Source organism: Neofelis nebulosa, chromosome 8 (genome assembly GCF_028018385.1).
Source record: "Neofelis nebulosa isolate mNeoNeb1 chromosome 8, mNeoNeb1.pri, whole genome shotgun sequence".
NCBI lineage: Eukaryota > Metazoa > Chordata > Mammalia > Carnivora > Felidae > Neofelis > Neofelis nebulosa.
In genome coordinates this window covers 72,512,585-72,539,738 of record NC_080789.1, presented here as the reverse complement: position 1 = coordinate 72,539,738, position 27,154 = coordinate 72,512,585, and the positions used below count along the sequence as shown (strand labels likewise).

Sequence of the window (27,154 nt, the reverse complement as noted above, 5' to 3'; positions counted from 1 at the left end):
TACATAGACTGTGTCAAATTATGGTACTTATTTCTATCTTTAGGATATTTTTGACTTTGAAGATTATTTTTACCAGCCTCATCGGCTTATTTAGGAATACATACATATATACATACATACATTGGTGCATACGCACACACACACACACACACACACACACACACGCTTCTTTTAAGAAGTATCATTATAATTCTTTTGAGAAGTATAATTATAATACTTTTGAGAAGTATTCAATTATAATTCTTTCCCAGAAGCTTTGATGGTTTATATTGCATTGATTTCTAATTATGGTTTGCATTGTTCTGCCCTGAAATTTTATTCTATTATTAGCATCCTTCATTGACACTGAGGAGAACCAAGAAGAAAAATCTCATATGCTTATTTCAGCAACTGTTGTACTACATGCATTTCTCTATCCTTTTTTATATCTGTTATCTAAAAGTTACAGATCAAATCAGGTCTTAATAAAGATTTTGTAATCTAAAGATTTTAAATAGTATTCATTTATTCTATTTAAATATTTAATCATAAGCTATTTTAGTAAAAATTTGTGGTACCCTTGGGACCAAGCTTAAAGAAATGCAGTATAGGAAAAGTAAATGCAGTAAAATGCAGTAAAGAAAAGCAGTATAGGCTTTCTCTTATCTAAAAATATTTTTCCATTCCATGTTTCTAACATAGTACATTCTTGATCTTGATTGTGAAAATAGATCATGGCCTCATGTAAAGCAAAGGAATAAAAAAATATATTGAATGGACTTTTTAGTGGAAGCCTGGTGTTAAGGGAGGGTAGTTTGTTTGCAACATGTTTACTTTTCAAGACTTTGTTTTATATATACAAAGAAATTATTTTTATTCACTGACTTCATCAATTGCACAGCCAAGTTGTTTGCCCAGGAAAGTTGCACAGCCAAAAGTTAACATCTTTTCCTCCTACTCATAGCTAGCATATGTTCAACTACAATACTACTTACCTTTTATAGGCTGAAAAGAAATTTGCCTAATCATCTGTGTATCATCTGGAGTTCTTTGCCTACAGTAGGCTCACAGTAAATGTTGAATGAACAGAATTAGAAGGAGTCCTTAAAGCACCCTGAGTCCCATGTAGTTTAGCTCTGCTATTTTAGCTTGAAGGTAAATAATAGAATATATGTTTTAAGAATCTTTCCCTTCAGGGAATTGGGAGGAAGTAAAGGAAGAAGGAAAATCATCTTTATTCATTTAGTTGCAGAAACACAGCCAGATGTTAATACTTTTCAGAATCCACCGGATTGAGATGATTTGTCATAAGTTTACTGCATATGATTAAAATATATATTGAGAAGATTATACAAAATATTATTGATGTAAAAAATTGGATCTTTAAGACAGTACGTGAAGGGGTAAGGAGAAGAGATTATTTTTATTTTAAAATTTACTTTTTGATGTGCAGTTTTACTGTAATATGTTACGGTATGGATTGTTTTAAAATTTATTCTGGTTAATATAATTTATGTTTCCTGTATCTGAGAATTTGCATTTTTCATTAGAGCTAAAAAATTATAAAGTTATCTCTTTGGATTTTGGGTATCCTCTATTCTGTTTTTATACTCCAGTTGGATGTAGGTAGATTTTTTCATCCTATCTTTCATTTCTCTTAAACTTTCTACTTTTATTTTTTTATTTTTTATTTTTCATCTGAAATTGTAGGTATTTTGTTCAGGACTCTCTAAGTCATCAGTTTTCTATAATTTGCTGTTTAACCCATTCATTGAGTTGTTAATTTTAGTTTTATTTTCCATTCCTAGAAGTTAAATTTAGTTTTCTTTGGAAATCTGCCTAGAATTAGACTGTTTATTGTTCATGTTTTCATTCATTCTTATATCTTTCACATCTTATTTTCTGTAATTTTAATACCTGAAGCCTCAGAACTTTAATCCATCTGCTGCTTCTGCGGACTCTTGCTCATGGTAACATGTTTCCTCATATAGTTTGTATTTTAGAGTTGTGAGTTCATATTTAGAATTTCAGATGCACATGAAGGTAGACCTAAGTTTATGAATATTCTGCATCTCCTTGCCACAAGATGCTAGATCAAGGAAGAGAAGTTTTCCTGTCTTTTTCTTTTACTGATTGGTGATTTTTGTTTTTTGTTTGTTTTTCTAGTTCATCCTGTCACAAAGATCCTAGCTTTATGCAGAGGACTGAGATCCAACAGTCTCATTTCTGACAACAGAGATCATGTGTCTCATTTCTGACCAGGCTCTGAGTTCCTACCTCTTTGGGGTAGTCTTAGCCCATGATATTAGCTTATCACTCTGGTTTCTTGTTTCTTCTTCTTTTACAATTGCTGACAATTACTCTTAGTTACTTTAAGAGCTTAGCTGTGCTTTTAAAAGAATGTGTTTCTAAGTTTTTTGAGGCAGGAGAGTTTTTTAGGGAAATAGTATGTTGTTTTTCCTATCTTCATTTTACCTGTTTAAAAAGCTTAAGTGACTTGTTCAAGCTTATACCAGAAATGGTAGAAATGTGACTCTTCCTTACTCGCTGCTTTCTGTTATGCTTATTTGCCTTGAAACTGAGATTTTAAAAAATAATAATAAGTTTCAGTTAGGAGAACCAAAGAGGCTTAATTTTGGAAGTGACACTTGTTTGACTTCTTAAAATTCAGGTGGGAGTCTCATAGGTAGAGATAGGAGGTAAAAGATTCTAGACAGAGGTGAATGACATAAGATGGAAAATAGGGAACTATAAGGAATAATCAACAATTACGAGTAGTTTAGCTGTAGTAAAACCGTATCTTATACAGGTGTTTTTAATCTCTTCTGCCATACCCTTCTTTTCTCCATCCTACTCTTAAGCCACAGCATTTATTGGTATGACTTTGTAGAGTTGATATTGACAGAATTGTATTTACTGTGGTACATTAGAAGGATCTTGAATAGTCTTGAATAACAGGCTCAGAAACTTTGTATTGATTTGATAGAAAAGCTTTGGAAAGAAGCATTCTGGTGTACTGCAATTCAGTTCTGTCACTAACCACCCAGAATTAGTGCAGACCCCACAAGTTAAAGGGTATGGTTCCCAACAATACTGACTGCCCTTATTTCAGAAGCCAGCTGCATTTTGGGGTTCCCCAGGCCACCTGCATTTCTGACTGACTGGCTACAAGTTTTGGGTTTCTCATGACCCCTTTAGTTCTGATAATATGCTAAAACAACTGATAGAACTCAGAAAAGTGCTATACTTACAATTACAGTTTTATTATAAGGGATGCAAATCAGGAAGGAAAGACTGTCTCAACACCACTGGTGTACTGTAGTTCAGTTCTTTTTTTTTTTATTTTAATTTTTTTATCGTTTTATTTTTTGAGAGACAGAGACAGACAGAGTGCTAGTTGGGGAGGGGCAGAGAGAGAGGGAGACACAGAATCCACAGCAGGCTCCAGGCTCTGAGCTGTCAGCACAGAGCCCGACATGGGGCTCAAACCCACGAACCGTGAGATCATGACCTGAGCCGAAGTTGGACGCTTAACAGACTGAGCCACCCAGGCACCCTCCCCCCTTTTTTAAATGTTTGTTTATTTTGAGAGAGAGAGAGGAGCATGAGCAGGGGAGGGGCAGAGAGAGAGGGAGACACAGAATCCAAAGCAAGCTCCAGGCTCTGAGCTGTCAGCACAGAGCCCGACATGGGGCTCAAACCCACGAACCGTGAGATCATGACCTGAGCTAAAGTTGGACGCTTAACAGACTGAGCCACCCAGGCGCCCTCCCCCCTTTTTTAAATGTTTGTTTATTTTGAGAGAGAGAGAGGAGCATGAGCAGGGGAGGGGCAGAGAGAAAGGGAGACAGAGAATCCCAAGCAGAATCTTGTCAGGGCAGAGCCCGATGTGGGGCTTGAACTCATGAACCAGGAGATCATGACCTGAGCTGAAATCAATAGTCTGGTGCTTAGCCAACTGAGTCACCCAGGCTCCTCAACTGTAGTTCAGTTCTGGTAGTAAACACTCAGAGTTACTGCAGACCCCACAAGTTAAAAGCACACAGTAGGAGATGAGCAATTAAGGTAGTGTGGGAAAGGGTCTGATTATAGACTGTATTTTACAGAAAGGTTTTGGTAGAAGAAAGGTAGTAGATGGCAAACCCAGGATAGTTTTCTGAGGATAGCTGAATTGGAGCCAGGTTGTTGACAAATTTAAATGCCAAAAGAAAATAGTTTGAATTCTGTTGATTGGAAGTACAGTTTATGGATGAATTTCAAATATGTGAGAATTAGGATCAGGATATTTAAAAAATACTGGTTGTACTGGTTGTACAGAAATGTTTGGCTGTTCTTCAGGTGAGATATGAGAGCCTGGATTAGATTGGTAGAGTCAGAAATGGAGAGCAAGTGCATGAGACTTGTGTGGCAGGTGAATGAATAAAACTCACTTTTTTTTTTTTAACTTTTGAACACTTGTGAAAGGGTAAGGGTAATATGAGAGAGACTGAAGATAGAACACATGGATGGAATAATGGATGAAGCAAGTGTGACCATCAATAGCATAGACAGAGGGACTGTGAAATTTTAGAGAAACCTTTTTCTGTGACTAGGGCAAAGGAGAATAAGTGGCAGCCATTTTTAAGGTGCAGAGGAGGTAAGTTGAGGAGAGGTAGTTTTGCTAAGAGTGAGGGGAAATGAGATAGGGAGGGGAGGGTCCTATCAGCAGTTGGAGTTCCTGAATTAGGCTTGGAAAGGACTTAGATACCTCACATGGTGTATGTTGATATGGAAGTCAACAAGAGAGATTCAGGAGTAGATCAAATAATTGCAGTTTTGGACTTTCTCCAACAATTCACAGATCCTTTGAGTAAGAGTAGAAAAGGCACACCAGATTGTTCATCCACAGTTGACCAAGAAAGAACACCTTTAATGTTGCTAAATTAAAGAAAAAACAAAACAAAACCACACACTCACCAGTAAGATGGTAAAAGTGATATTATTGAAAACAAACAAACAAAAATGACACAGACTTGGTCTCTTTGTCTGTAATTCAACTGTTTATATACCAAGAAATTTGACCAGTTCTGTTACCCAGGTTTTTGAGCAGCTACATATTGTGCACTTCACAATTAAGGAGGCAAGTAATAAAAATTAAAATTACATCTATAACTCAGCATAGCTGTTGATCATGATGCATTTTTAAAAGGGGAGATAAAAAAGCACTCTGGGTTTTAATGTTTTTGAGATTTTTTTTTTTAACCAAGGCAGGAAATGGCTAATAAATTTTAGAATTTTCCAACCAAAAGGAACAATAGTATTTTTAAACAAAGTTGAGTTGCTGTGCTCCAGAATACTTTGACTCTCCATCTTCCAAGCCAAATTGAATGTTTCTGTGGTTATTTCCTAACTTCCAAACCTGTTAAGTATAATTGATTCTCTGCTTGAAATACTCCAGCAGCTTCTATTATATTTAGAATAAAAATCCAAAGTCTTTACCTTGGTTCTAGAGATGTGCTAGTTCTGTCTACTACCTTTCCCTCCAAATTTATTTCATAAGGGCTGCAGTCACATTGACCTCTCGATAGAACACACTTTCTTCTCTTCTTGGTGGCCTTTGTTGATGGTGTTACTTCTTCCTGGAATGATCTCACTGGCCTCTTCTCATTTTTCAGGGCTCTGTTTAAATGTTGTCCCTTCATAAAAACATTTCTATATCCACGTGACCAAAGTAGTTCCTCCATCACTGAACCTACTTTATTTTCTTTATACCACCACAATTATTCATGTTTATGTGTTTTCATTTTATTATATGTCTTTCCTGCCAAGAAGAAAGCTTCTTAAAGATAGGAACTGTATATGTTTTTGTTTGCCACTTGTGCAAAGCCTACACATACTAGGTTCTCAAATGATTGTTGAGTGAATGGTTTCTCAGTATTAAGTACTTTGTTTGATCTGTCACTTGATTCTCACAAAAGCCCTGTGAACTAAGTTACTATTACAATCCCCACATTACAAATAAGGCAACTGGAGCTTACAGAATTAAGTGCCTAGGGTCACTCAACAAGACAAACCTAGGAGCTCCATGAACATAAAATCTGTGATCTCCATCACTCTACCATATACTTTTCCCACCTCATTAGTGATTTTAATCCTTCCATACATTATATTTTAAAAAATAAGACAAAATAAAATTGGACATTTAAAATGCTTTTGAGCCTACCTTTCTTTGGAGTTGCATCTATGGGGATTTTTTTAAAGGGCTGAATGCTGATTTTTTTGTGTTTCGTTTTGAGGATTGATTGTATTTAAATTACATCTATGTTCAGTATGAATGAGAAATTACTTATTTTTTAGAAAGAAAATGATAAGAAATTATATCTACAGTAATTTTTTACATTTTCTCCCTTCCGTTTAGGCATAGTTGTGGGTATGAATGGCTCATTCCTCATGGTCATAAGTTGATTGTTACTATGCTGAGGATTTGAGTTTGAAGTTTTCACTGTGTAATTATCCACATATGATGACAGAAAGGCTAAGAAAACATAGTTTAATCTGATTTCCATATGGATAGTTGAGAGTATTCAGTATGTGAGGAGAAGGGTGTGTGTGTGTGTGTGTGTGTGTGTGTGTGTGTGTGTGTATTAACAGAAATATGGGAAATATGTTACAGTCAAAATTTGACTTTTAAAGTTATGTTTTTGTTCTAATTTAATGTGGCTTCTTTTGTCTCTAAACCTGAAATAACTTAAGTGCCATTAAAAGGAAAAGACAATGCAGCTGCTACACTATTGAGCTATATGGGATAAACATTGGCTTGACCCACTGGAGATGATTCAGTGTTTGAGGAAAAATTTTAGAGCTTTCCTGTCACACCTACACAGTGGAGACAGGCAGAACTGGAAACTTTTGTTTTACATGTAATATGTTCACATTTTAATTATTGCTTTATTTTCGTAATATGCAATCTCTTTGACTTCTTAAATAAGTGCGTCACCCTGAATGATACCATTTCTGGACAAGTTTTGTTTTAGGTTTTGGATTTGTTTTATGTGTGTATGTAAGTGTTGTTTGGTTTTGTTTTCTGCATAAAACAAAACATATATGTTCTTAGGCATTTTGAAACTTGTCTATGATAGTCTTTTTAAATGTTCATTTTTGAGAGAGAGAACGAATGAGCAGGGGAGGAGCCGAGAGAGGGACAGAGGATCTGAAGCCTGCTCTGCACTGACAGCAGAGAGCCTGATGTGGGGCTCAAACTCAGGAACCCTGAGGTCATGACCAGAGCTGAAGTCAGACACTTAACTGAGCCACCCAGGTGCCCTTGTATAAGTCTTTTTATTTTTTTTTTTAATTTCTTTTTTTTATTTAACGTTTATTTATTTTTGAGACAGAGAGAGACAGAGGATGAACAGGGGAAGGTCAGAGAGAGAGGGAGACACAGAATCCGAAACAGGCTCCAGGCTCTGAGCTGTCAGCACAGAGCCCGACGCGGGGCTCGAACTCACGGGCCGTGAGATCATGACCTGAGCCGAAGTCGGACGCTTAACCGACCAAGCCACCCAGGTGCCCCTAAGTCTTTTTAAAAAACATCTTTTCTCCTTTGGTGTTTAGTTTTAGTAGTGAAAACTGTATAAATGTACAGTGAAGCAGGGTATTTCTAATTAAATTTTGTTCTCTTCTTAACAGTATGATTGTCAAGTAGGAGAAAAATAGCTTTAGACCAAATTTTAGATGATTTGGCTAGAATTGGGGCTCCCAAAGTAATAGAATGCTGTCAATTCGTGTGACAGGAATTAGGTATTTAAACCAAAATATGGTCTGTGTATTGGATTGGCAATCACTGTATACAACCTACAGCAAAAACATCCTTATACAAGGAAGTCTTACTGGTCAAAAAACAATCCTGAGCCAAGACCTTTTCATTTTAAATACTTTAAAAGTTGAGGTGACTCGAAGTCTTTATGTTATCTTTCAAGATACTCTTTTAGGCTTTTCATTATTTTAAAATGACTTTATAATGTAAACTTTCTTCCCTACTTGATTTCAGAACATTTTATTTATTTTGAGAGAGAGCGAGCATGCACAAGTATGGGAAGGGCGCAGAGAGAAAGAGAATCCCCAGCAGGCTCTGCACTGTCAGCACAGAGGCTGACATGGAGCTGGAAACTCACCAACTGTGAGATCATGACCTGAGCCGAAGTTGGACACTAACTGCCTGAGCCACCCAAACACTCCCTGAACTTTATTATGTTTTTACCTTTGTTTTAATGCTACATCAGTTAAAAATCTAATTATGATCTTTACTTGATCAAGGAGCAATCTTTGACAGCCCTTGTGAACAGATTCATTTACTAATCTCAAAAAATTTGCATAATAGGATCGCTTGGAAAGGATGGCCAAAATAAAATTCGAGCCAAGGGCAGAGTATAAGATTTTAAGCTTTTAAAAATCAGAGATAATGATCTATTTGTTTCCAATCATATATTTAATGGAAGACAGTTACAAAGGAAGCAAAATAAATTCTTTTTCCCTCAGTGTAATGGGGGAGGTAGTAAGTACAGAAAGAAACCTACATTTCTTAAATATTTAGAGAAGTCTGGAAAAATTGTTCTGGAAAAACTTTGTGAAAGAGGTCTTAAAATTTTGAAGAAATTAAGTTAGAAAAGCAACGAAGGGAATGCAGATGGCGTAGGAAGGCAGGTAATATACTGGAAAAGGTACAGTGGATGGTATTTTGTTGAGTGAGGAAAAGATTTAGTAGCTAAGACTTTACCGAAGAATGTTATTGGGCCAGATCTTCGGAGCCAGAGGAGCAGTATTCTGAGAAGGGTTCCATCTTTAGGATAATGGTGTCTCTGAGTAGGAATGTTTAGAATAAGAAGACTAAAAGCAAAACAATTAGAATTTCTGTGGCGTTATAACAGGATTGTGTTGGTTCAGTCCGTGCTAATATTGTGACTATAGAAATAAAACCGAGAAATAAGCAGGTGCACAAGAGTCAGATTTCAGCACTGTGGTATCTCTGAAAACATATTAAACAGTCCCTTTTATTTATTTTTTAAATGTTTATTTTTGAGAGAGAGCGAGTGAGCGGGGAAGGGGCAGAGAGAGAGGGAGACAGGATCCCAAGCAGGCTCCGTACTGTCAGCACAGCCTGATGCGGGGCTTAAACTCATGAACTGGGAGATCATAACCTGAGCCAAAGTCAGACATTTAACTGACTGAGCCACCCAGAGGCCCTTAAACAGTCACTTTTAAAAGTAGAATAATTTAGGGTCCCCTGGATGGCTCTGTCAGTTGAGCATCCAGCTCTTGATTTTGGCTCAGGTCATGATCCCAGGGTTGTGGGATCTAGCCCTGCATTGGGCTCCGCAGTGAGTGTGGAGCATGGTTAAGATTCCCTCTCGCTCTCCTCTGCCCTTCTCCCTGGCTCACACGCTCTCTTTATCTCTCTAAAATTTAAAACAGAAAAAAATATTAAAAGAAGAATAATTTAGCAATTAATTTTTACAAATGGTTTAGTGTGTTCTCAGGAAATAAGTCTTAACTATAAATATTAATTTCTGGATTTTAAATGCTGTAACATGAAGCACACTGAACTCTCACAGAGTGAAGACACATTTTTATATTTATACTTTTATTGATATAGAACACTAAAAATATGCATGAGGAGATACATAATGGTTCAGTGCATTTTTCCAGGATGTGTTTATATGAAAAATTTCTGTCTATGTTGTATCTACATGTGCACATGGTAATCTTGCACGATGTAAGGTTAAAGGGGATACCACAGTCTATTGTTTCTTTTGGCTCTTGCAGTAAGGTGGTCAGCCTTTTGACCCTTATTTTATCTGAACCAATCCAGTGTTCAGTGCTGCTAATCCAAACAAAGATTTCATTTCTGGTTTTCCCTGTTATTCTTACCTAAAATATATTCTAGTCTTAGCCATTTTGCCAGCCAAAAAAAATTGTAACTTAAAAGCATAGACTTTTAAAATAATAACTCACATTTAAAAAAACAATTTTAATAAATATACTACATATTAAAATATGTATGGTGAAGTTTATTAGGATTCCAGTAGAATTTCATAGTTACAGTATTATAATTTTTACCCTCAGAATTTCAAATAAATAGAAATATTTAGTTGTATTCGGTAATACCAGCTTACCTAAATCTCTCTCTCTCTCTCTCTCTCTCTCTCTCTCTCTCTCTCTCTCTCTCTCATCTGTCTTCAGAAAGCCTTATTGAGAACCAGATTTATTTACATCTTTATTTACCAAAATTTAATAACACCATCTTGAGCATAAAACGGAAGTAGCAGTGTAACTAGCTGATGTAACAATGACAACATCATGATCTAGCACGGGCTGTTCATTTCTGTGTACAGTTCTTGTTTTTTTTTTAAATGTTTATTCTTGAGAGAGAGAGAGAGAGAGAGAGAAAGAGAGAGAGCATGAGCGGGGGAGGGGCAGAGAGAGAGGAAGACACAGAATCCGAAGCAGGCTCCAGGCTCTGAGCGGTCAGCACAGAACCCGACATGAGGCTCGAACTCACAATCCATGAGATCATGACCTGAGCCGAAGTCAGACGCTCAACCGACTGAGTCACTCAGGTGCCCCATGTGTACAGTTTTGTCATAAGTATGTCTCTGATTCTTGAGAGGAACTTCAGTATTCTCTGAGAAGTCATCAGTAGCTTTATTTGTAATGTCAGGTGGATAGATCAAGATGAATTTTAAATAATATGCCAATATTACTCTAAATTTTAGTATTAAAAATATAGACTAGAAGATGCAGATAGACCTTGAAAATATGTATTGTCATTCACATTTTATGGGGTTTATGGACTTTTTCCACTGTATATAATGCCTTCAAAGATAAAAGTAAAATAATTATTTTAAATATTAATTAATTTCAACCTACTTATAATATACCTGATACTGTAGTTCCTCTTTAAAATGAGGCTGTGCTATATGTGTTAGTTATGAATAATTCCTTTCTTCTGGAAAGAAAAAACACAATTTAAGAGCATTCATAATGGTATTATATATTATGTAATTGAAAAGCCTCTCTTTTGTAGACATATGATTAAGTAGATCGATAATATTCTATTTCTTAGACTTGCATATGATGAGCTGAAAGCAGATACATTTTTTTTTTCAGTAGAAGTAAAAAGAGCTATATTTTTAGTGGAAACTCCAAGGGTTAGTAGTTATTTAGTTCTCACCATGGAAAAGTGTAGCCTGTCTTTACATCGGCTAAAGCTTATGAAGCACCTTTGATAGATTTCCAATTGCATTGAAGAGAAAATAGATTTCTACCATCACCTTGGCATTCCTGCCAGTATTAAGCACTGCTGATGAGCTCATATACTTCAGTGCAAGTGTAATTGCCCAGGTCTTTGCAGCACCCAGAATGCCCCCCCCCCCCCGCCGCCCCCGCCAGTCCAGAAGGCCAGGTATATCTGTTCCAGGTAGCAGGCTATTGTGCTCAGTATCTTGAGAAAGTTCCTTTTGATTACAAGTAACAAAACCCACTCACTACCTTTAGCAAGTAAAGGGAAAGTATTGAAAGTTTACAAGAATTTCTCATGGGGCAAAGGCAGAAACGAGGGTTAGAGCCTGGAAAGGGAAGACCATCGAGTAGTTTCTCTTCCTTTTTAATTTCCTTTCTTTCCCCCCTGTGTCTTCCTCTCTACCTTTACCAACATCCGTCTTCCTATATTCCTTGTCAATATCAACATCACAAACCTGATTCATAATGGAGTAAACCCTGGGATTCATCTTTATCATCAACACCCCTTAAATTCTATCTTTTATAAATACCTCTTGTTCAATTAACTATAGCTGTCAGATTCCTCTCTTAGCATGGGAGTGAAGGTAGGAAGGACAGAGCAGAAACTACAGAGGCTGCCTATCCATGGAGTAGATGTAGTCTTGCCCACCGTTGTGTTTCCTGCCCCTTCACTGGCACCTTTTGTTCGGTGACCTCTTAACAACCCCCACTCCCATCATCTTCACTAAAAAAGATACAATGGCAAACATTTAAAAATTCTCCCAAAACTATTGCATTAGCAAGGACTTCTTTATCTTGAGCTGAAAATTCATAACACTGTGATAACTGGAAGAAAAGTGAAAAATTTTCCAACCTAATATTACAGAAAACAGAGAAAAGGAAAAAAGCACAGTAACACGTGTGCTGAAACCATCACTTAATTTTTCAGTGTGAGACATGAAGAAATTTTATAGTAGGAAAACTGATTTCCCCTAAAATCAACTTCTCAGTATAGAATATTAATGATGAAAGACATGGAATGATAGAAACAGTGTACCTGGTTCACTAAATTGCTTGGGGAGGAAAAAAAAAAAAAAGGATCTAGCTTCCCCTGCAGAATACTTCGGGCATGTCCCTTTTCAACCATAAACTACTTTTTCACCAACCACAGCATAAGTACCTTACAGAACAGTAGTTCTTTCCTCAGCCTGAGGAAGATAGCTGATCTTACCTGTTTATTTTTTTTTAAGACTTTTTTTCTTCTCTTCTCTTCTCTTCTCTTCTCTTCTCTTCTCTTCTCTTCTCTTCTCTTCTCTTCTCTTCTCCTCTCCTCTCCTCTCCTCTCCTCTCCTCTCCTCTCCTCTCCTCTCCTCTCCTCTCCTCTCCTCTTTTCTTTTCTTTTCTTTTCTTTTCTTTTCTTTTCTTTTCTTTTCTTTTTTTTACAGAGCACACAAGCAAGAGTGGGGGAGAGGGCCAGGGGGGTGGGGGTAGAGAATCTCAACAGGCTCTGTGCCCAGTGCTCCACACAGAGCCTGACATGGGACTTGATCCTGTGACCCTGGGATCATGAGCCAAAATCAAGAATTGCACACTCAACCAACTGAGCCATCCAGGCACCTCTTACCTGTTCATTTGTCAGTTTATCTTAATTGCATCCCTGAAACTGTATGGGAAAATAGTCCCAAATTTCAGATTTTACTAAGGGAATGATAAAGTATATATAGACATGAAGCACATACATACAAATGATGTCACATTGTCTCATAATAGTAACCTACCTTCCAAACTCCTCCAGGCCACTTTCTTTACACCATTCTTCAAAACCTAATTAATTTCTCTTTGCCAAGGATTTAGTCTCAGTCATGGCTTTATTTTATTTTGGATTTAAATAATTCTGTTGGATTATAGCAGCAGTATGGTAAAAGGTAAATTAGAAACCCAGACTGTGAGTATCATACTTTTTACAGCTAACTCCCTTTAGTGTCTCTGCTTCTGTATTTTTATAAAATGGGGTAGTTATACCAGAGTTATTTGTGAGGATTCCTGATACATAAAATAATGTAAAAGCCTGTATGAAAATGTTGCCAATGACTTAAGTGTTTCTCATATGCCAGGAATTTTTTTTTTTATTTTTTTTTTAACGTTTATTTATTTTTGAGACAGAGAGAGTCAGAGCATGAACGGGGGAGGGGCAGAGAGAGAGGCAGACACAGAATCTGAAGCAGGCTCCAGGCTCTGAGCCATCAGCCCAGAGCCCGACACGGGGCTCAAACTCACGGACCACGAGATCGTGACCTGAGCTGAAGTCGGACACTTAACCGACTGAGCCACCCAGGCGCCCCCAGGAATTTTTCTTTTAACTATATTTGAAGCTAATAGAAATATTTACTTAAATATAGATGCTGTTTTATTTATTTTATTTATTTTTTAAATTTACATCCAAGTTAGTTAGCATATAGTGCAACAATGATTTCACAAGTAGATTCCTTAGTGCCCCTTACCCATTTAGCCCATCCCCCCCTCCCACAAGCCCTCCAGTAACCTCTATTGTTCTCTATATTTATGAGTCTCTTCTGTTTTGTCCCCCTCCCTGTTTTTATATTATTTTTGTTTCCCTTTCCTTATGTTCATCTGTTTTGTGTCTTAAAGCCCTCATATGAGTGAATTCATATGACATTTGTCTTTCTCTAATTTCGCTTAGCATAATACCCTCTAGTTCCATCCACGTAGTTGCAAATTGCAAAATTTCATTCTTTTTGATTGCCAAGTAATACTCCATTGTGTGTGTGTGTGTGTGTGTGTGTGTGTGTGTGTGTATGTGTGTGTATGTATACACACCCTTAATATTGGATTCTCTTCAGCACACACACCCACCCCACATCTTCTTTATCCATCGATGGACATTTGGGATCTTTCCATACTTTGGCTATTGTTGATAGTGCTGATAAACATTGGGCTGCATGTGTCCCTTCGAAAGAGCATACCTGTATCCCTTGGATAAATACCTAATAGTGCAATTGCTGGGTCATAGGGTAGTTCTATTTTTAATTTTTTGAGGAATTTCCATACTGTTTTCCAGAGTCATATGCCAGGAATTTTTAAATGCTATTAAACAGAAAACCCTTTAAAATTGTAACCCATAACCACTTCTAGTCATAGAAGTGGTTCCTTCCCATTCTCCTAGAATTTTTCCTACATAGCGAGCCCTCTCTGAGGACTTAAAGATTGGTCTTGGTAACTGTTAAAACTTTTAGGTTCTGAGTCATTTTTCTGCATCTTCACAAGTTAAAGCAACCTTAATATTGGATTCTCTCCAGCCTCCTTTGCCGGAGATCAACTCGGAGGAAGTCCAAGGGGGTTTTGGAAGTAACTTAGCTTCGTTGCTCCTACTGACAGATCTCTCCTGTCAGAGGGTAACTGGATGAGTGGAGGTTGCTCCTCTTAGATCTCTCAAACCATGACTTGAACTTATGAAACGGTGAGATCATGACCCAAGCCGAAATGAAGAGTCGGACGCTCAACCGACTGAGCCACCCAGGCGCCCTTACTATGCAGTTTTATTTCCAAGCTTCCAGGTTGCCTGCAATAGCCAACACTGTCTCAGTGCTTTTAATCCTTCCTCTTTCTCTGCTTATTATGATCTTTCCTTTGGAATTATTATACTTTGTATTTCTCTGTAAAATTCACTATATTTTGCCTTATCTTATGATTGTTGTAAATGTATTACTCTTTTTTACTAGAATTTAATGTCTTTGAAAAGGGTGTGTTATATTAGTGACCAAATGTAGTGCCTTGTACATAGTAGGTGATTTCTAGTTGGCTGGCAGGCACAGTTATCTGTTGTTCAAATTTATATCTACATTTACAGGTTCATTAATATCTGTCATTATCCAGGGTCCAAGCAAAACAGATCTATCTTCATTTATAAGCTGAGATGATCAGAACCTTATGCCCACTATTGGGCCTACTTTGCTTTAGATTTCTTTCCCCTTTAACATTTTATTATGAAAAATTTTTAAATATTAGGAATTATAAAGTGCACACATGTACATTCATCACTTACATTCTATAATTAACATTTTTTATTTGCTTTGTCACTATCCATTCCTGTATTCATCCAGTGATTCATCCTATTTTTTGATACATGTCAAAGTATGTTGCAAATCTTAGTGCACTTTATTTCCTATGTACTTCAGCATACATGTCATTAAGTAGAGTTCATTGTTTGTGGCTTTTTTCTTTTTTTAAAGAAATAAGATATTACAGATATAAAGCCTGTCTCAGATCCCTGCTGACTCCTTTCCTTCTTAGAGTTGTCATTCTTGTGTATGTTTTTCTGTTTTTAGTATATATGTGTATATACCTAAATTAAAACTTTTTAAAACATATATAAATGGCATCATGCTTCACATACTTCCTTTGCAACTTTTTCCGTTGTTATTAATTTGAGATTTTTCTAGTTCCTATATCTAATCTCTTTGAGATCTGCTTTTGGCATTGTTAAAGATTGTGTAGACTGTGGAATTACTTCATTTATTTTTGTCTATTTAGTGTATTATGATTGAAAGAATTAATAAGGTAGAAATGGTAAAAAAAAATTAAGTATTAATCTTTGAATCCTATACATTTATAAATCTGTACTTATGGATGAGAATTTTACAAACAATGGTTGCTAAGAGTTTGTAGCATTATTCCACTTTATCATTAAATTTGGAGTTACTTTTATTTGGTTGTAACAATTGTACCTACGTATTGAATGCAGGCAGTTGAGATCTAATCCATGTGTTCATAATGCATTTCTTAGCAACCACCAGTGTTCTTTTCAGGAGCTGTGCTTTTAAGAGCCAGTGGGGCTGCAACTTTGAGGAGGAAGTCTCAAAGATACTTTTTCTATTAATATAGCACAAGCAGCAACATAGATTACAATAGTTTTGACACCTTCTACATTACTATAGACCCAAATTAAAGGGTTTAAATTTGTCTTCAGTATTTAACATCAGTATGCTGTTATTTTTTCCTGACCTCATCAACACATTAGACATTATGAATGTTTCCTCTTATATTAAGCCTCAATTGGAGTTTCTTTTTTTAACTCACATTTTTATACACATTTCATCAAAAGATTGTAAAACATTTTACACATACTAATTATTATATTTCACAGTGCTCCTTTAAAAGTGGTAAGCTTTTGTGTACACTATAATGGTAGAAATAATTACAAATATATATTGTTTAATTTACCAGGTCAGCACTTACCACTACATCTTTACCTTTTTTTTTTTTTTCTTTTTTCTTCCACTTCTCAATCCTCTGTATTAACACTGCTTAGTAGTTTTCTGTGTTGAGGGAAATTTTTTATATTCACACTGTCCAGTATGGTAGCCATTAGCATTTGAAATAGAACTAGGAACTGAGGAACTGAAATTTTTTATCTTATTTTATTAAAATATAAATAGGTATGGCTAGTGGCTGCTGTATTGGACAGCACAGCTCTCTAATCTCCACCATGCCAGTAAACTGCTTTTGCAGCTAACCAGCCAGCCCCTTAGTTTCCCAGTCTAATCAGTCTGTGTTGTCAGCTGCTTTGATTTTTCTCTGACATTTGATTGATTACATCCTTCTTTTACAAATGTTTTTCTTGGCACCTGTGCTTTCACTCTCTTCTCGTGTTTAGTCTTCCTTATTGTCTCTCCTTTGGCTGATATTGGTGCTGTTAATTTTTTCTAAGTTGATTTATTTTGAGAGAGAGAGTACGAGCATACGAGGGGCAGAGAGAGAGGGAGAAAGAGAGAATCCCAAACAGGCTCCTCACTGTCCGCGCAGAGCCTGATGTGGGGCTCAAAGTCATGAACCGCGCGAGCTGAAACCAAGAGTTGGCCGCCTAATCACCTGAGCCACCCAGGCACCCTAATATCGGTGCTTTTAGATGTCTACTCTAGCTGTCTTTTGCTCTCAGAGCAGACTTTAGCTATTTATTCAACATGTACTGAATATCTACTTTAAAAAAAATTTTTTTTAACATCTGTTCATTTTTGAGAGACAGAGCGTAAGCAAGGAAGAGGCAGAGAGAGGAGACACAGAATGCGAAGCAGGCTTCAGGCTCTGAGCTGTCAGCACAGAGCCCGATGCAGGGCTCAATCCCACAAACTGTGAGATCATGACCTGAGCCAATCACACACTTCAACCAACTACTGAGTCACTGAGGCACCCCACTGAATTATCTACTTTCTATCAGACATTGGAGCTAGAAAGAACTTACTCCTTATTTCAAGGAACTCCCATGGTCTTAGCTGGCATTAATGCTAAAGATCTCTTCTTCCCCCACCCTTAGTCTTTCCTTCCCTGTCTTTCTCCATCCCTCCCTTTTTTCCTCCTCTGTTTTTTTCTCCTGAAGTCCAGACTCCGCTTCTTGACAGGTGCCTCAATTACATACTAGGTATTGAGCTTATCTCCCCTTCCCAATACCCTCTCTCTTGAAATAAGTAAAAGTTTTAAACCTCCCACTTATCTTTCTTCACATTATTATATCTGTATTGCTTCTTAATTACTGTAGAGCCTCTAATCTCACCTTTCTTTAGCATATCACATGACATTCATTGTCTAGGCTCTCACAAGCCCTTGATGTTGATAGCCATTTTCTCTCCCTGATACATCCAAAGGATCCAATTCCTCCTTGTAGCTCTTTCCCCATTTGCTATTTGCCAATTTATAGGTTGAGGTCTAAACTTTTGGGGAAAAAAGCTCTTCATGATCTACTTTGAGAGTGAATACACTCACCACTCTAGCTATGCCAAGCCCATTGAATTTCCCCAAAATGATGTTTCCTTTTCCTCTCTCTGGTTTTCCTCGAGTGAACATCTCATGTTCAAAGAATCAGTACCATTTTCTAATACTCCCTTCTCTAGACAGATGTTTCTTCTCTTTCATCATCAGCATCTCTATATCTAACATAAATGCTTCCCATATAGTAGGCGCACTATTCTGAGTGCTTTTTATTATCTCATTTAATCATTATAACTGCATACTCAGGTCTGTAGGTCCTGAAACTGAGACTGGACGAGGTGACTTTCCCTCTTTTTTTCCATTTGTGTGATTAAAAAAAATTTTAATAGACTTTGTTTGTTATAGCAGTTTTAGGTATACATAAAAATTGTAAGAAAGTAAGAAATACTCCCTCGTTGAGCTTCCCTTCTCATTAGCATTTTGCATTGCTGTGATACTGGCTCACCAATCACAACTGTACCAATACATAATTATTAACTACAGTCCATAGTTGGCTTTAGGGATCACTCTTTTGTGTCATATAGTTCTGTGAATTTTGACAAATGAAAAATATATGATTTTATATACAATATCATACAGAATAGTTTCACCACCCTAAAGATGCCCTGTACACCTATTTATCCTCCTACTGCTTCCCCTTCTACCAACCATTGATCTTTATACTGTTCCTATAGTTTTGCCAGTTTCCAAAATGTCATGTGGTAGGAATCAAGCATTGGGTAGCCTTTTAGACTGACTTCTTTCACTTAATAATAACCATTTAAGGTTCCTCTTTTTTGTGGCTTTATAGCTCATTTCTTTTTATCACCAAAACTTATTCTAGTGTATGAACGACTCACAGTTTATCCATTCATCTACTGAAGGACATCTTGGATGCTTCCAGTTTGGGGCAGTTATGCATAAGCTGGTGTAAACATTTGTATACAGGTTTCTGTATGGACACAGTCTCCAGTTCATTGGGGTAAATAACTAGGAGCACCATTGCTGGATCATATGCTCAGATTTTAAGTTTAGCTATGTAGGAAACCACTAAACTGTCTACCAGAGTAGCCTGTATCATTTTGCATTCCCACCAGCAATTAATGAGAGTTTCTGTTCCTTAATATTCTTACCAGAAATTGGGGTCATCAGTGTTATGGATGGTAACCATTCTGATAAATGTGTAATGGTATCTCATCTCATTGTTTTAATTTTCAGTATCCTAATGACATATGATATTGAACATCCTTTCATATGCCTCTTTTCCATCCAGATGTTTTGTTTGGTGACGTGTCTGTTCAGATCTTTTGGCCATTTCTATTTTTTAAATTAATTAATCTATTTGTTTATTTTTTATTTGAGAGAGAGAGAGAGAGCACGCACAAATGGGGGAGAGAGGCAGAGGGAGGGAGAGAGAATCTCAAGCAGGCTCCACACTGAGCATGGAGCCCTACGTGGGGCTTGATCCCATGATGCTGGGATCATGACCTGAGCCAAAACCAAGAGTTAGACGCTCAGCCAATTGAACCATCCTTTGATGCCCCCTTGACCATTTTTAAATCAAGTTGTTTGTTTTCTTATTTTTGAGTTTTAAGAGTTCTTTGTGTATTTTGGATACCAGTACTCTGTTAGATATTTGTTTTGCAAAGATTTTCTCCCAGTCTGTAGTTTGTTCATTCTCTTAATAGTGTCTTTCACAGAGCAGAAGTTTTTAATTTTAATGAAATCCAGTGTAACGATTTTTTTTCTTGGAACATGCTTTTGGTGTCATCTAGATTTTTTTCTTGTTATCTAGCAGAAGTATTAATAGTTTTGCATTTTACATTTAGCTCTATGATCCATTTTGAGTTAATTTTTTTGGAATATGTAAGATTTATATCTAGATTACCCATTTGTTTCAACACTATTTATTTAAGACTGTCCTTTCTCCATTGAATTGCCTTTGCTCCTTTGTGAAAGATTAGTTAGTTATATATGAGTCTATTTCAGGCTTTCTATTCTCTACCATTGATCTATTTGTCTTCTTTTGATAATGCCTTACAGTTGAGATTACTATGATTTTATAGTAAGACTTAAAGTCGTCTTGATCACTGTGACTTTATACTAAGTGTCAGTCCTCTGACTTTGTTATTTTTCATCCACACTGTGTTAACTATTCTGGGTCTTTTGCTTTTCCATATAAACTTTAGAGTCAGTTTGTCATTATCCTCAAAATTACTTGCTGGGATTTCTACAGCAACTGTGTTGAATTTACAGATCAAGCTGGGAAGTGCTGATATCATAACAATATTGAGTCTTCCAATCCATGATCTTAGAATATATCTGTGTATATCTTTTTTGTTTTTATTTAATCAGTGTTTTGTAGTTTTCCTCATATAGATCTTGTACATATTTTGTTAAATTTATACTTTGTGTGTGTACATGTGTTTGCATGTGCTGTTTTTAATTGCAAATTTAAATAGTTCATTGCTGGTATGTAGGAAAGCAGTAGACTTTTGTATGTAAACTTTGAATCTCGTGACCTTGCTATAAGCACTTAGTAGTTCCAATAGGTTTTTTGTCAGTTTGGGGACCTTATAGACAATCATATAATCTGTGAATGCAGTTTTATTTCTCTTTCTCTTGGTATACTTTTCATTTCCCTTTCTTGTCTTATTACATTAACTAGGATTTCCAGTACAATGTTGAATAGGAATGATAAAAGGGGACATCCTTGTCTTGTTCCTTATTAAAGAAAGCATTTACTTTTTTACTTTGTAATGTTAGCTTTAGGGTTTTGTAGATTTTCTTTATTAAGTTTTATAGATATTTATTTATTTATTTATTTATTTATTTATTTATTTATTTTAGTTTGCAAACAGTTTTTGTCACAAATGAATTTGCAATGGATTTTGTCAAATGCCTTTTCTGCATGTATTCTGATCCTGTGATTTTTCTTTTCTAGTTTATTGATGTGATGGATTGCATTAATTGATTTTCAGATGTTGAACAAGTCTTACATGCCTGTAATAAATTTCATTTGGTTGTGGTGCATAATTATTTCTATATATTCTTGGATTTGCTAATATCGTATTAAGGATTTTTTTTTTCCTTTGTATCTATGTTCTTGAGAGACTGGTTTATAATTCTCCTTTGTTGTAATGTCTTTGTCTGGTTTTGGTTGGTAGAGAATTGGTATCATTTCTTCCGTAAGTGTTTAGTAGAATTCACCAGTGAAACCATCTCATCCTAGTGCTTTCTGTTTTGTAAGGTTAATTGCTGATTAAATTTTTTTATAGATGTAAGCTTGTTTGAATTATCTGTATCTCCTTGTTTGAGTTTTGGTAGACTATGTCTTTCAAGAGATTGGTCCATTTCATCTAAGTTAACAAATTAGTAGGCATAGAGTTATTCATAATATTCCTTGATTATCCTTTTAATGTCCAGGAGATCAATCTGTAGTGATGACTCCTTTTTCAATTTTGATATTAATTAGTTTTGTCTTTTGTTTTTTCTTGGTTAGCCTGACTGGAGATTTATCAATTTGATTTTTTCCAAGAACCAGCTTTTGGTTTCATTCAATTTTCTATTTTATTGTTTTCACCTTCATGGATTTCTGCTAGAACAGAAGTTGGAATTTTTATTCTCTTTGCTTAATTCCCTCTTCCTTTTTTAGTTTCCTAGCTTAGATTATTACTTTTGTATCTTTCATTTTTTCTAAATGTATTTAATGCTATAAATTTCGAAGTACTGTTTTTGCTGCATCTCACAAATTTTGATAAGTTGTATTTTCATTGAGTTCAAAATATGTTATAATTTCTCTTGAGACTTCTTTGATCCATGTGATTTTAGAAGTATGTTGTTTAATCTCCAGATGTTTGGGGATTTTCTAGCTACTTTCTGTTGATTTCTAATTTAATTTTATTGTGATCTGAAAGCATACTTGGTATGATTTCTGTTCTTTAAGATCTGTTAAGGTATGTTTTATGGCCCAGAATCCTGGTGAATGTTTCATGTAAGCTTGAGAAGAATGTGTAATGTATAAAATGGGTTTCACCAGGAGCAAATCAAGGTATCTGCAGGGCTGCACTTCCTCTGGAGTCTCTAGGGGAGACTCTATTTCTTTGCTGGTAAAGACCAGTAAGTTGCTAGAGGCTACTTGCATTCCTGGACTGATAGCTCCTTCTCCCATCTTTAAAATGCATCACTCAACCTTTGTTTATGTGGTAACATTTCCTCTCTTTCTCTGATTCTTCTTCATTCCTTTTTAAAGGACTCCAAGTGATTACATTTTGCACACCTGGATAATCCAGGATAATCTCCCTATCCAAAAGTTGTAACATAATCCTATCTGCAAAAGTATCCTCCTGTGGCTGGCTAGTGGCTACTGTGTTAGATAGCACAACTCTAATTTTTACCATTCCACCAAAGTGCTCTTAGAGAACTTGAATGCAAATGATAAAGATGGTTTGTCTGAAATGAAAATTCTCCTAACAATTTATATTGACTTAATTTTTGGTTTCTCTCTTTGTGGACACAAAGGTAAGGACTAAATGATATACATTTTAGGGAGTTTTATGTCATTATGAGCAATTACAGATAGAACAAACTTGCTAGATACTATTCTTCCAGTCACTGGACAGCATAGTTAATAGTAAAAAGCCTTGATAGTTTTATTTTGTCATATTCCTTTACTCCTAGGAATACGTTGTAAGAATCTATTATCACAGGCCACTATAATAAAGTACTGTGAGAAACCACATTTGGGTAGTGTTTTCATCACCCTGGCAAATTTAACTGCATTTCTATGTAGTTTATGTAAACCCCACCCATACTTTAACCTGCTTCCCATTTCAGTGAGGTTCAATCAGGGGAAAAAGCAACAACAAAAAAATCTTCCTGTGTGGCCTGTAGATATCAGATTTGAAGATTATTAATGCATTTCCAGCTAGGGACCATAAGCAAACAAACTCTCCTGCAGATAACTACACCCTTCCTGTTCGGGATTGAGTTTACTGTGGAACAGATTTCGGAAATAGGTTTCTGACAGTTGTGAATTTTATTTATAAAATGTTGGAGGGTGAGGCTCTTCCTTTAACAAAAAACTAATTATTTCCTGTCCAATGTCCAACCAGTACATTTTAAATAGTCTTTTAGAAAATTTCCCCTTTCATAGAGAATTATGTTGCTTTGGGCAGTTCTGGTTGTTTTCGTCAGCTAACATACAAAAATTTGCCTGTTTCAATGAATAATTCAAAAAGGACTTACAATTAAAAAAGAAAATAGTCTTTAAATGCTTGTATTATCTTGTCTCCAGAGTGACAGTAGTTTACAGTTTAAATAAATGCATAAACACATTTTAATGTGTTTTTATCTTTGATATGCAAATGTGTAGCATATTTATGTTCAGTAAATATACTAAACGAAGAGTTACAGTTTAGGTAAAATGGATTTACATTAAAGAATCTGCAGGTTAATTCACAGTGTAACATTATCCTCATCTACTACATCTGTTATAAAGAAGCCTGTAAAATTTAGGCCACCCACAAAGTGGTCTGCTGAGGCCTGTGGTTGATGTTAGAATGCTGTTATTATGTGGGCTGACTGGTTTGGTAAGGAATTTACCTCCACTAAGACTGAAACATCATGGTTCTGACTTTCCCCCATGGGGACTGCATTGGCTTGACTTCGGTACTATGCGTTTGTTAAACCAGCCAGAGTGCTCTATTGCCTTGCCATCACATATAGTATCATGTGAATGGTGTACTGTTCTCTCAGTTGGTTTGTTAGAGTTGTAATATCAATTCTGGGCCACATAAACCTTAGGATAAACTGGAATAAATGGTTGTTTAGATAGCTGAATTAAATTTAATGGCTACTATGAGTATATTTCATCACTATTTAGAAAAACATGCGTGTTGGGGGGCTGTTCTGTGTTCATTGAAGAACTTATTCTTTTAATTTCCTTGGGGCTTGTGGAATGGTTTTAAGAGCAAGGAAATGAATTTAGTATAATCCAGCAACCTAGCACTAAGTCAGAATTAAATATTCTTTAAATAGCTATTTTTAAGGGGAAAAATATTTCAGACATTTAAAATATAACAGCAACTACCACAACAACTAGTAGTGATCATTGGAGGAATAAAAACTCATAAGCCAAATGTCTCAAATCACTTCTTTCTAAAGTTTTTCAAAATGAAAAAAAAATCCTTTTGCAGAGAATAAACATGTTATATTGATTGTTTTTGTTAAATTTAGAAAAATTAAAATTCATGTAACAGTTCTTTTAAATCAGATAATTTGTATTTCACTTAGTTTTCATGGATACTTAATTGTAATTTTCTTTAAATACATGAATTACATAGTATGGAAAATAGCAAAGAAATCTAAATTGCGTTTTGTGACTACAAATTAAGGAAATGATATTTACTGGGGAGAATACTTAGCAATTTTGGGACAAGGAAAAATATCTCATTGTCACTGAAAAGGATTATATGTACATACTGAAGTAAAAAATACATATTGAGGTAGAAAATTTATATGCATGTATACACATGTGTATATATGTGTGTGTTTATATATACATACACATGTATACACATGCATGAACTTGTGTGTTTAACATTGTTTTGATCTTAACTCTGCCTTGGTGACTTTAACTGTGGTTAAATAGAATTTGCAAAGGTGTTTTTGTTTTTGTTTTTTTACTTTTTATAAAGTTTATTTTGAGAGAGAGAGAGAGAATGGGGGAGGGGCAGAGAGGGCGTGGGCGGGGGACAGAGGATCCAAAGTGGGCTTTGTGCTTCCAGCAGAGAGGCCAGTGTGGAGCTCCAACTCACCAACAGTGAAATCATGACCTGAGCTGAAGTTGGACGTTTAACCAACTGAGCCACCCTGGCACCCTGAAAAGTTTTTTCAAATAGATACTTTTCGTCTTTTGTTTTTTGTTTGTTGTTTCGTCTTTTTGTTTGTTTGTTGTTTGTTGTTGAATTTGTCATCTGGTCATGATTCAAACAAATAATCCAAAGTTAGGGCTCAGAAACTTTTTTCTTCCAAACAAGCAAATGAGTGAAGCCATGAATGTGCCTTACCTAGCAAGCCTTTGTTCTTTGATGTCCTTTTAGTGTACTGCCTGATGCTGACAAATGCCATGCCTAACTTCTGTAGTCAGTGACGTGGTATATCAATGTTTTTCTACTCATTATCTGCAAATCTCAGAAGTTTACATAGCATCTGACAGTAGTAACTACTCAAGGGTGAGGAAGGTTCAATTGTATTGTGTCTCCCTTTTTGAATTTAGCATCGTAATTCTGCAAACTGCATTAGCTCAATGTTGGGCTAATTATTTTTACTTTTAGCTAACCACAATGTATTTTCACCTTTCTAGGTTTACCGACAAGACTGTGAAACTTTCGGGATGGTTGTGAAAATGCTGATTGAAAAAGATCCTTCATTAGAAAAGTCTATACAGTTTGCATTGAGACAGAATTTACATGAAATAGGTGAGAGGTGTGTTGAGGAACTCAAACATTTCATTGCAGAGTATGACACCTCTAGTCAAGATTTTGGAGAGCCTTTTTAGAAGATTGCTCAGGCAAAAAAAATGTTTCTAGATTTTTTTTTTTTTTGGATTCTGTAAATCCTTAATATATAGAATTTTTGTGATGAAGAGAAATACTTTATGATAGTCGACCACATTTCCGATATCAAATAAACATCTAAAATAGTTTAAGATATTTTAATTAGAATTTTTTAAATCCACATGTAGAGCCTCCTAATCCATACCTTTTATCCCCCTAAAATGATGGGTCAGTTAATTTTCAAGCTTTGAAAAAGCAGTGTTGGAGAACAGCTCATGTTCTGTAGTCTTCAGTATGCGATCATTTGTTTTGGTCACATAGTATATAATTTATAGGGTAGAGATCGTTCCACTTAAACATTAATAGTCTTTTTGCATTTCATAGTCAGTGATACCATGTGAAAATGTTAGAATTCTGAGTTGTGATTTTATTGACTTGTTGCTTGCTTGTTTTAGGCTTTGTAACTTTTAATATGTTCAAGTATACTGTCCAAATAAACTGAATACTCCAGTATTTTACAGAATATTTGCTTTAAGATTAATTCCCATTATGATAAAATAGAGCACTTAAATCTTAAAAAGACCTCATAGTAAAATCCTGTTTTCCAAGTAAATCAACTCAATGTCTTCTATTAAAATAATCCTGAAACTCCTGACCAGTCTCACAGATGTCTGAGTCTTAAACAATATCATATATAAAGCTAAGAGAAGGGGCAATTTGAGATGAAAGATGAGAGCTATTTTCAAGTTGAGATTTCTTTAAAAACTTCTAATTGAGAGGCATTCACTTTCCAATGTCCCCTCTGTAAAGAGAGCTTCATACTATTTTTACTTTCTGATTTTATACTCTAATAAACTTTTGCCTGCTGCTCTAAATAAATAAATAAATACTTATCATTGAAATAGAAAAATTTCGAATATGATGAAGTAGTGGAATTTCATTTTTTTCCCAGGCCCATATTTCCCATCTCAAGAAAAGTTCATTGATAACATATCCACGATCAAACCATTTACAGATTCCTTTGTTAATCACATTATGCTTTTATTTGTATCTGTTTGTAGTTGTAACAAGATCTTTGTTGTGTTGCCCTTTTTAGGGATCGTTAGCCCTCAAAAGTGTTCTTTAAAGAAACAAAGCAGAGTAGGCAGTAAGCCCAGCACAACTACCCCTCACCAAACAGTCTATGTAAACATTTCTCCATGAGTGAGCCATCCAAATCACGGGTTACTTAAAAATCTAACTGGGACCATTAGGATATTCCACTCATTTCCTGATCACTTCCAGCTGCCCAGTGGCATTTAGCCAAAATATGTATTTCTGTGGCACTAGGAAACCTTAAAATCATGCTTGTTATTACTACCCAGTTTCATTATCCTCCCATCCCTCTTTCCATTTCCATTCTCTTCTCACTTGAATTCTGGCATTATCTTTAGTGGCTTACATTGATATTATCTAAAGAGCTACCCCAGAGTAGATAAAAATTACATTAAAAATGGAATCAGCAGTACAAATAATTTTGGTGGATCCTATATGGGTGCCTCAAAATATGTATTGTCCCATTCCACAAATGTAAAAACTAATTGAACATAATTATTTTT

At 35.7% G+C, this 27,154-nt stretch overlaps 1 protein-coding gene across 9 annotated transcripts in view; it reads left to right on the top strand.

Annotated features, from left to right (window-relative positions):
• The window catches only part of PPHLN1 (periphilin 1), a 138,004-nt gene extending 111,795 nt beyond the window's left edge, over positions 1–26,209 (top strand). For all 9 annotated transcript variants that reach the window (XM_058743086.1, XM_058743083.1, XM_058743084.1 and 6 more), the window contains one exon: positions 25,364–26,209. In XM_058743086.1, the coding sequence (XP_058599069.1) occupies positions 25,364–25,558 (195 nt within the window). In that variant the 3' untranslated portion in view covers positions 25,559–26,209. The remainder of the gene's footprint in view (positions 1–25,363) is intronic.
• Positions 26,210–27,154: the final 945 nt, after the last annotated feature.